This window comes from Lactuca sativa, chromosome 2 (assembly GCF_002870075.4).
Source record: "Lactuca sativa cultivar Salinas chromosome 2, Lsat_Salinas_v11, whole genome shotgun sequence".
Lineage (NCBI taxonomy): Eukaryota > Viridiplantae > Streptophyta > Magnoliopsida > Asterales > Asteraceae > Lactuca > Lactuca sativa.
Genome location: NC_056624.2, coordinates 11872886 through 11884189, shown reverse-complemented (window position 1 = coordinate 11884189; position 11304 = coordinate 11872886). Strand labels below are relative to the sequence as shown.

At 30.0% G+C, this 11304-nt stretch overlaps 1 protein-coding gene and 1 pseudogene across 1 annotated transcript; one reads left to right on the top strand and one right to left on the bottom strand.

Moving 5' to 3' along the window:
- The first annotated feature begins 299 nt into the window (after positions 1–299).
- On the top strand, positions 300–2206 carry LOC111908476 (uncharacterized). The gene is made up of 2 exons (XM_023904303.3): positions 300–493; positions 1450–2206. The coding sequence occupies exons 1-2, from the start codon at positions 379–381 to the stop codon at positions 2001–2003; spliced, it is 669 nt and encodes a 222-aa protein (XP_023760071.1). The 5' UTR covers positions 300–378; the 3' UTR covers positions 2004–2206.
- Positions 2207–3399: 1193 nt separating this feature from the next.
- Positions 3400–9567, bottom strand: LOC111908462 (uncharacterized; annotated as a pseudogene).
- Between the last annotated feature and the right edge of the window lie 1737 nt (positions 9568–11304).

Below are 11304 nucleotides of genomic sequence, written 5' to 3'. Positions count from 1 at the left end.
TTGATTGAGTAAAACGTTAAAATCTTGTAAATTATAGGGTTTTTGTCTCATTCCCCATAATAAACTCCTCTAAGCCGATAAAACCAAGAATTAAATCGTTATAGATGGGACTATGATATACTTTAAGCTGCCAAGAAAACTCAATGGATCACACCTGGAGATTAATGATAGTCTAGGGACCAAATACGTAATATAGGTTCTAAATTAAAATATAAAGTTATCGAATATTTTAGACCGTTGGATCAAGATATATGACCGTTAGGTCAGACGCTCCTCCTTTTCATCCCTCTTAAAAGACTCCAAAATTTTTGAAACTGCAAACCGCATAATCACACAACGAAGGCCAAATCTTTATCCTCAGTAGCTCTGTCTCTCAACATGTCAAAGGTGATGCGGTCAGATCGGAAACCACCGCTGGCGTTAAGATCTCCGGTGAGGCTTCGTCCCCGCCGCCCTCTTCAGTCAACTGCAAATAATCTTCAAACCCCATCAGGTATTTTTCAGCAAATATCTTCCATTTATCAATTTTATGTTGGACTGATTGTTTGGTTGTTAGAGGATTCTAGTTTTTTGAAATGAACGAAATCCATCTAGATTTTCTGAAAATGTCCAGATGAACTTCTCTCTTTTATAGAGAAATAAATTCGTTTGGTTAATATAAAAGATATATTCACAGTTCTTGATTCAAGATTCTTTCTCATATTCGTCAGTTTTTTGGTCGAGGTTTGTTATATTACGAAATACGAATCCCTTCCAGGTGATTGTGACAAATTTGTCTAGGTTTTCTTTCCCAAAAAAATTGTCTAGGTGAACGTTTGTCTCTCTTTTAAACAGAAAAAGTTGTCAAGAATTCATTTGTTTTGGCATAAAAAAAATTCCTTTAACAGCTTCATGAATGGTGAAAAGCTGTTCGTTTTCATGTTCTTTATGTTAAACATCGGTTGATTGATATTAGAGATGTATACCAAGAATTCTGAAAATGTCTAGGTGAAATTGGTTATGTGACAAAACCCTTACAAGTGTTTGTGAAAATGTCTAGGCGAACCTTTTCCTTCCCTTTTATAAAGAAACATATACCAAGAATTCTTTTGTTTAGTACAAAATAAATCTGTTCACAAGTTCATGAATTACTAAAACTTGTTCATCTGCATTGATTAATTGCTAGAGATTTCTCGGTTTTCAGTATAAAAATCTATAGTCATGAGAAAGAAAGTATTACGTAAAATGCAGAAATGGGCCTATGCAATAATAAAGACACTTTAATTTGTATTCTACTCCCTCCGACCCATCAAAATGGCAATATTTTAACTTTTAATACTATAAAACCACCTCTTTATACATCACTGATTCATGATGCTAATTGATTTCGATCAATAAGATTATTACTTTAAAACCACAATCTTTAATGTATTTGGAAACTAAAGTTTGTATCTTTTCTTGATTCTGTAGGTTTTTCAACAAAATCCCGTGTGCCCAAACAATCGATCAAAACAGAAGAACCTGAACTACGCCCAGAATACCACACAATTTCTTCTGAATTAAAAGCTCTAACAAAAATGGTTCAAGAAAATCTAAGAGGGTCCACTGACACAAATCAAGTTTCAAATGTTGCTTATCATGAAAGTCCTTTATTTGAAAGGGGAAAGTTGTATGAAGAGTATTCTGCAAGAAGAAACGAAAGGCTAAAAAGAAAAAGAGGGGAATCTGAGGTAGAGAAAAATACCCCGTGTAAACAGTATCTTGGGGTTAGGAATGAGTCAGCAAAGAAAACAGATGTGAAGAAATTTGAGAGTGGAAGGAAGATGATAACCCCATTGGTGGATAGGAAAGAAGTGGGGTCCACAATGAAGAAAGAAGTGGGGTCCACAATGAGGTATTCATTGAGAAGTAGTTGCAAAGAGAATAAGAAACCGCCTTTGGGTATGAGTTTTGATAGATCGATGGAAGGAACTGTGGAAAAGAAAACTATTACAGTTAGAAGAACTGCAAGAAAAGGGTATTAGCGATTCGTTTGTGTATCAATATCAGTATCTGTGTTGTGTTACTGTTACTGTTATTGTTACTGTTAGTATAATAGGTTTGAGAAATGAGTTTGTGAAGTTGCAATGATTGATTGATGTTGGTAGAGTTGAGAAAGAAATAGGGTATTTGATGTTATGAACTTTGAAAACTTGTGGTTTTCAATGATATGAAAGGATTTGATTTGTGTTTTGGTAGCATTTCCTTTTTAAATTAATGAAGTTATGTGGATTGTGTTGTGTTATTTGAATTTTGTACGAGAAAGATTCATGGTTGTCAAGACTAGAAGAGAACATCTTTCTCATTCTCTTCCAATTGCACAACAAATATTAAAAAAAAAAGTTAATATTTACATGTTAGATATAATACATTAATAAAACTGACTAATAACATAAAACCTTGTATTTTTATCATGTTAGATAAAGTGTAACATACAAGGGGTTTTTCATTAGTTTTTCACTTTTAATCCTTTTTATTGTTAAATTATTATTGCATCAGTTTCATTAAATGTTGATTAAAAAAACTATCAGATCAGGCCCGTTCTAAAGGGTGGGCGATAGGAGCGACCATCCAGGTCCATCTTAGGATCCAATTTTTTTTATGGAAAGTGTTTATGTTTAAAAGATAGTACATATAATTTTCTTTCAATTATTGAGTTATTATAAAAAAAATTAATGAAAAATTTGTATTTTAGGGGTCCATTTTTCCCACTCGCCCTGGGCCCAAAATATATTTGGAACGAGCCTGTATCAGATATAGTATAACTTCAAACCCAAGTATCGAATTTTAAATATTAGTTATATATGTTTTAAAATCGGATCATAAAAAATATATAAATAATGTTTTTAAAAAAAATCAAATCAAAAGTAAGCTCGACTATAAATATATAATACTTGAATATATAGTAATGGGTACATAGAAAAACCTTATTTGACACACAATTAACCAAATATATTTCAGAATCCTTATCTAACACACAATTCAATGTTACGAAATTCAATAATGTCATAAAAATGAAATCAAAAGTAAGCTCCGAATAAAAAGACTATAAATGTAATATTGGAATATATGGGAATGATGTGTACAAAAATCTTTTTCGACATACAATTCAACAACATATAATTCAAAATCTTTATGTGACACACAACCAACAATGCATAATTCAATATGTTTAATCCGAATAATATCATTGATGGATTAAATCGCGAGGTATGTTCAGGGCCGGTCCGTTGATTTTAGGGGCCCGGTGCGAAACTAAAAAATGAGCCCCTAAATATATATTTATTTTTTACTTATATCAAAAATTCATTAATTATTTCATAATTGTTATAATATGAAGTAAAAGAAAAGAACGACCATACAATAGATAATCTTAGACAACTATATGAATCGCGAGACTCTCCTAGCATTCTTGGAAGCAAAATTGTTCACCAACTCTTCATAATCAATAGTCTCCAATATAACGTTCTCAATAGCTATTATCGCCAATCCATTAAGTCTTTCTTGTGACATTGTGGACCTTAGGTAGGACTTCAGCAACTTTAGCTTTGAAAAACTTCTTTCTGCAGACGCGACCGTTACGGGAATAGTCAACAAGATTTTGTAGGCAATAATTGCATTAGGAAAACAATCGACTTTTTTCATATACTTTAAAACATCAATAGGGCTCGTAATTTCACTCGGTAAGAACATGTCAAACAGCTTTAACTCCATATAAAGTTCATGAGAATCGATATCTGATTGTTCACCAGACTTAAGTGCGACTTCAAGACGGCGACAACATGACTTGAGATCTTTGTCATCAAATTCCTTCATTTTTTTTGGAAACAAAAAACCAAAAATATTTTCATACGCTTTGTATTGTTGAAATCTTGTTTTAAGAGAAGCACTCGCTTGATCAACAATATATAAAAAGTAATTAACTTTAAAATTCTCCTCGGTTGAAAATACAACATCTTGATCACCTGAATTCTCATGAAATTGTTTTTTTCTACTAACCGGCCGCTTTTGAGAGAATACCGGATCAATATTCATTTCAACAGAAAGTTCCTTCGCATCATCAATTGCTTTGGAGAACCCTGTTTCTCTAAACTCTTTGAAGTACTTAATTAGCATATTCACTTCGTTAATAGCAACATCGAGAAGCATATCTTTTGATTGTAATTTTTTTTGCTAACTAAGTTCACCATGTACAATATTTGATACCAAATGACTATGGATACCAAAAACTCAAATCCACCAAGCTCATTATTTGCTAGCGATTTAGCTTCACTTTGGATTTTAGCATCGTTGTCTTTTTCCGCAACTTCAAGTAAAGCTTCTCTTAAATCCGGAAGTTGTTGTCTAATAGCCTTCACACTATCAACATGACTTTCCACCGAGTGGCAGACAATGACTTTGGAGTCAAACCTTTGATATTCTCTTTCAGAATTTGCCACCTCTTAGTAGAATTGGAAAATATTGTATATACTCGTTGTATGACTCCAAAAAAATCTCTAGCTTTACTACAACTGTTAGCCATGTCACATAGTGCAAGATTAAGACTATGACAACCACATGGAGTATAAAATGCTCTAGAATTTATGTCCAAAAATCTCTTTTGAACTCCTTGATGTTTTCCTCTCATGTTTGATCCATTGTCATACCCTTGCCCCCGCATATCATCAATATCAAGACCAAGAGATTTTAATTCATCGTGTGTAATATCAAAGAGCCCTTTACCAGTGGTATCATTAACATTCAAAAAACCTAAAAAGGATTCTTCAACAGTAACATCATTGGAGGAGAAATTTACATACCTCACTATCAAAGACATTTGTTCTTGGTGACTTGTATCAGGGGTACAATCAAGTATGATGGAGTAATATTTTGCTTCCTTTACTTTTTTAATGATTTCTCGTTTAATTTCATCAGCTAGTAAAAGTATCACCTCATTTTGGATCTTGTGGCCAAGATAATGTACATGGATCTCATCATTTTTGATACGACGCACATGCTCTTTCATAACCAGGTCAAACTCTTCAAACATCTCAATCGCTCCAAGAAAGTTTCCATTACTCTTTTGATATAATTTTTCATTTGTTCCACGAAATGCTAAATTATATTTAGCCTAATATTTCACTAGTGCAATAATCCTCAATAGTACTTGTTTCCAATGCTCCCTTTCTTTCTTAAATTGATCATACACCACTTTATCAATTGTTTCATTAACTTTCAATCTTTCACGCATTTCAAACCAAGTAGCTAAAGTTGTGAGATGATCTAAACCAACTTCATGCTCTTTAAGTCTTGTACTAAGATGTTGCCAATCTGCATAACCTTCACTATCTAACTGACCTTTCGGGATCCCTTTTCTAAATATTTTACAGCAAAAACAAAAAACTTTATCAAGCTCTTTCGAGTATACTAGCCATTCTCTGTTACATGTCTGTTTATTTGGCAGAGTTCTAGTATACATAGTTGCAGAAAACCGTCTAGAAAATCTATCAGGTGGACCCTTATCAATAGTATTATCCCTTTTAGGACCTTTCTCTACCAAACGTTTCACCATGTCTGTGCTTAGTCCATCCCAATTTCTTGGATCGAATATATCAACATTATTACTATTAACATTAACATCATCATCATCATCATCATCAACATCATCATCATCATCATCATCATCACCATCATCTTCAATGTTATCACCATCGTCATTACCATCATCAACATCAACACGATCTCCATCGAAATTAACATTATCAACATTAACATCATTAATTTGATCTCCTTCGACATCAACACCCAAATTATCAGGAATATCATCATTATTTTGATTTTGAGAAAGAACTTTAGGTTTTTTTTGGAAAAACTTATCTAGTGAACCACTGTTAGCCTTTGTTGATTCTTCAATTCTTTTTCTCTTTTTACGTTTTTGACTACCAGATAAATACTTAGGAGGCATTATTTCTGAAAATAAAATAACAATAATCAACCAAATACTCGATAAAAATTAAAACTATGATAAAAGAACTCTAGAAATCTAATTGAATATATCAAAACGTTGAATGAGCAATACCAATAACAATGTCAACTAGAAAAAAATACTAATTATTATAAAAAATACTAATAATGATGAATTATAAATATTACCATTAGAAAAAAAAAAAAAAAAAACTGAACCTTTTCTTATGTCTTCCTTTGCTGCCGAATTGCCCAAACTCAACAAATAAATAAAAGAGGCTAAGGACTTATATATAGTAATTAAATGTGTGTTTGTGTTAGATACAAATTCTATGTGATATACTTAGTTTAATTGGACTTATATATTAATTTAATTAAAGATGGGTTTGACATAGATAATTCCTTGTTTGTTACGTTTGAATTAAAATGATATGTTGAACTATTATAATAAAAATAAAAAACAAAACTGCTTGTGCCAAGTTTTGATCTTGGGAGTAACTGATAAATGTCAAGCGCCTTTACCATGTCAACCACCAATTTTTTGTTTACTTTAGTTTCAACATCTCATATATAAATATATATATGTATATATAATTATATAAATATCGGGCCCCCCAAACAATGCGGGCCCTGTGCGGCCGCACACCCGGCATATGTTAAGGGCCGGCCCTGGGTATGTTTATATATAACAAAGGACCAAAATGTAATTTTATTCTATCATTGGCAGGGCCGGCTCAACCAGTTTGGGGGCTCTAAGCGACCAAAAATTTGGGGCCCTTTGATATTTACTATACTTAATGTTATAAACCCTCCTCCTTTATCCGGACTTGGGACCGGCAATAATAAACTAAAAAGTTTACAAATGGCGGAGTTAAAATTTTTTTTTATGTATATGTTTTTTGTGAATATATTTTATGACATAAAGTTAATTTTTCTAGCCTTTTTAGATGCAAATTCTTTAATAAATTTTTCATAATCAATTTTTTTTACTAAATGTTTTTCAATTGACAAAATAGCTAATCCATTTAATCTTTCTTGTGACATTGTAGATCTTAAATAATTTTTTTAACAGTTTTAATTTAGAAAAACTTCTTTCTGCAGAGGCAACGGTTATAGGAATAGTTAACATAATCATATAGGCAACATATGCATTTGGAAAAGAACTAAACTTTTTAATGTAATTAAGCATATTAATAATTGTATCATGTTCTAAATGTACAATATGTCTTAAAAGTTTTAGTTCATGAAATAAATCTAAACCATCAATATCTAAGCTATCATCATGCTTTAAAGATTTTTCAAGATTTAAACAATGTTCTTTTAAAGTATTTTCATCAAATGATTTTAATTTTTTTATACTAAACAGAAAACCAAAAATATTTTTGAAATCGTTAAATTGCTCAAATCTACTTTTAAGTGAAGTAATGGCTTTATCTACTACATATAAAAAGTAATCAGTTTTGAATAACTGAACAGGAGTTTTAATAATTTCATTAGCAACATTTTCATCATATCGTCTATTTCTTTGAATGATACGTTTTTCTCGAAATTTAGGTTTTACGTTCATTTCTAAAGCCAATTCTTTTGCATAATCTAAAACCTTTTCAAATCCGTTTTCTCTATATTCTTCAAAGAAACACAAAAGTCCATTTAGTTGATCTATAGCATCATCGATACACATATCATGCGATTGCAAGCTTTTACTAACAGTGTTAATAGCAAACAAAACATCATACCAAATAATCATTCCTAATAAAAATTCATAGTTTTGAAGTTCATATGTAGCTAAACATTTAGCTTCACTTTTAATTTTTGGATCTCCACAATTTTTGGATAATTGTAAAAGTGCCTTTTCTTAATTGTGGTGCTTGAAATCTAATTGCTTTTACACTTTCTACCCTACTTTCCCAACGAGTTTGCGATAATGATTTAAGTGTTAGGTTTGATATATTATCTTGTAATATTTTCCACCTTTGAGTTGATGAAGCAAATATTGAATATATACGTTGTATAACTCCAAAAAATTTACTAGCTTTATCACATGAATTAGCCATATCACAAATTACTAAATTTAAACTATGACAACCACACGGAGTGTAGAATGCTCTAGGGTTAATATCTAACAATCGTTTTTGTACACTTTGATGTTTTCCTTTCATATTTGATCCATTGTCATAACCTTGACCCCTAACATCATTTATATCTAGTCCCATATTTTTAATTTCATCAACTATTGCATCATATAAGCCTTTGCCGGTTGTATTATTTACAATTAAAAATCCTAGAAAGTACTCCTTAACTTCAATTGGAGTTGTTGAAAGATCCAAACATCGTAAGATAATCGACATTTGTTCCTTATGACTTGTATCGGGAGTACAATTAAGTATTATTGAAAAGTATTTAGCCTCTTTTACCTTTTTAATTATTTTACTTTTAACTTCTTCTCCTAATAAACTAATAAGTTCATTTTGCATATTGTGTCCAAGATAATGATTATGAATTTCTTTGTCATTAATTCTCCTAATATGTTCTTGCATAATAAGAGCAAATTCCGCAATCATTTCAATTATAGTTAAAAAATTACCATTATTTTCTTCATAAATCTTTTCATTTTTTCCACGAAATGCTAAATTATTTTTTCCTAATGCTTTTACTACAGCAATGATTCTTATTAATACATTTTTCCAATGTTCTTTTTCTTTATTTATTTGTTCTTGGATTTGCTTGTCAATTGTTTTATTATATATTTGCTAATCTAGTTTCTAAGTCAATTCATGACCTCATATTAAGAATGTGTCCATTACTTGCTTCATGTCTTTTTAGTATACTATTAATATTGTTCCAATCATTATTACCTTTATGTGCTAATGAACATATAGATGTATTCACATTAAATAATTTACAACAAAAACAAAAAACTCTATCTACATCTATGGAATAAACCAACCATGTTCGTTCGTATTTTTCTTCATTTTGTATTTTTTGCATGTAAAGAGATGTATTAAAGCTTCTTAAATGTTGATCTTTTGGAAATTTAAAATCATAAATCTTAATAGGACCTTTTTCTACGATTAAATCTCTTAAATTAGTACTAATATTATTCCATCTACTTGGATCATATATGTTTAAAGACGTTTTATTATTTTCACTATTAGTTTGTTCGTTATCAATTTCAATATTAGTTTGTTCGTTATCATTTTCACTATTAGTTTGTTCGTTATCAATTTCAATATTAGTTTGTTCGTTATCATTTTCACTATTAGTTTGTTCTTTATCAATTTCAATATTAGTTTGTTCGTTATCATTTTCTTTATTAGTTTGTTCGTTATCAATTTCAATATTAGTTTTTTCATTATCATTGTCAATATTAGTTGGTTCATTATCAATTTCAATATTAGTTGGTTCATGATCATTATTATCAACATTAGCTTGTTCTTGTTCATGATCATTATTATCAACATTAGCTTGTTCAATATTAGTTGGTTCAACATTTTTGTTTGTAGTTAAATATTTTAACAACGACCCTTTTTGTTTATCTATAAAAGCTTCTTTCTGTAGTTTTCGTTTTCTTTTTAAGGCACCGGATTTATATTTTCTCTTTGACATGATTATTAACTATTTGATTAATAATAACTATAAGAATAGAATATATGGATTAGGATTATACCGCCTTTGAGGTAATGGAAAGCTCAAAAACAATGAAATATGCCAATCTGGAATCAGTTATTGGACATTCATTCCTGCACAGATCCACAACTAAGATTGAATAGAATATATATAGCAAAAACCTGGAGGGTAAATAGTCGTTTATAGATTTTTATATTGTTGACGTGTTTTTCTTTTTCTAAAACATTTTTCAAATGCATGAAATTGAAAGTTGCTTGAAACAATGTAATTGAAAGATAAGTATACAAAATTAAAATTACAAACAATTGTACTATAATTTGGAATGATTGGAACCACCTCTTGCCGGTTTACTCTCATGCAATTTTAGGATATTTAATTTACCAAACTACATTATAATTTATAAAAGCACAATAACTCTATTTACACTTAAGCTTTCATGTCGAAACTTTAACAATTGAAATCAAAGATTATTTAATACAAAAATTCTAATTGAAAGCCTATGCAAATTTGCGATTCCAACTCAATATTATAATCAAATATTATAAATGAAAAGAGAAGATTCCAAATTATTTAACACAAAAATTCTAATTAAAAGCCTATGGAAAACTACGATTCCAACTCAATAATCACATATTATAAATGAAAAGAGAAGATTTCAAAAGTATATTACAGTTGCTCACAAATCACTGAATCACAATCCGCTAACCCTAATTAATTGGCTATTAAACCCAATAATAAAATCAAAGATAATAGAAAAATCAAAATTTAAAACTTCAAAGCATATTACCGATTTACCCAGCAGATCATCAAATGAGGAGAAACAGAGAATGAAGAAGAAAGAAGAACTGAAGAACAACAGGGTTGCAGATTCAACAAGACAGCAACTCAACAAAGACAGCAACTCAACAGAAGAGTAGAAGAAACAATTGGAGAAGTCAGAAGCGCTATAATTGAGAACGAGAATGGAAAATAGAACATAATTTTTATGATCGTATCGTCGCTTGAAGATCGGTATCAAAACTTACGCCTGATTTATTGGAAACTACTAACCTTGGATCAAAAGTAATGGGGCCCCTTACAATTGGGGCCCTAAGCCCTACCTTTACTCCTCAAATAATATTCATTGGTTCACATCATATGATGGAAAATTTATTTGGTCTATAAATTATAATGGTTTTGACCCTATTAATAATGGTTTTGAGCTTTAAGATGGTTTTCACCTATAATGGGTACCAATAACAACACCCATTTAACAAACATAATATATATATATATATATATATATATATATATATATATATATATATATATATATATATATATATATATATACTTTGTCTCTCTACTCTACAACCCCATGATCATAAAAGAAAAAGAAAACAAATTATTTTACAAACCAAAATAAATAAGAAATAAAAACAAAACTTTGGATAAGGCCATAAATAAGTTACAACTGATAGTCTTTCATTACGAGTTTAAGAAATGGTAATTTTATTCAAAAAATAACAAATTTTTTGACCAACTTGTTTATGGCTACTTTCTTTGCTATTGAAGGATTAACATTTTTGATGTTTTTGACAAATGTATAGAAGTCTTTGATAAAGTAAATTTAGCTTTTAAAGATGTAAAATTAAAATTACATACAAGTCAAAAGATAAAAGTTTTCAAAAGCTAGTTGAAGTAAAAGAGTTTTTAATTTAAAGTAATAACACTAAA

Excerpts from the sequence above, each read along its gene's own strand:
- LOC111908476 (XM_023904303.3), top strand. The coding sequence starts at position 379 with ATGTCAAAGGTGATGCGGTCAGATCGGAAACCACCGCTGGCGTTAAGA. Across the intron at positions 494-1,449 it reads TAATCTTCAAACCCCATCAG|GTTTTTCAACAAAATCCCGT; the intron begins GTATTTTTCAGC and ends TTGATTCTGTAG.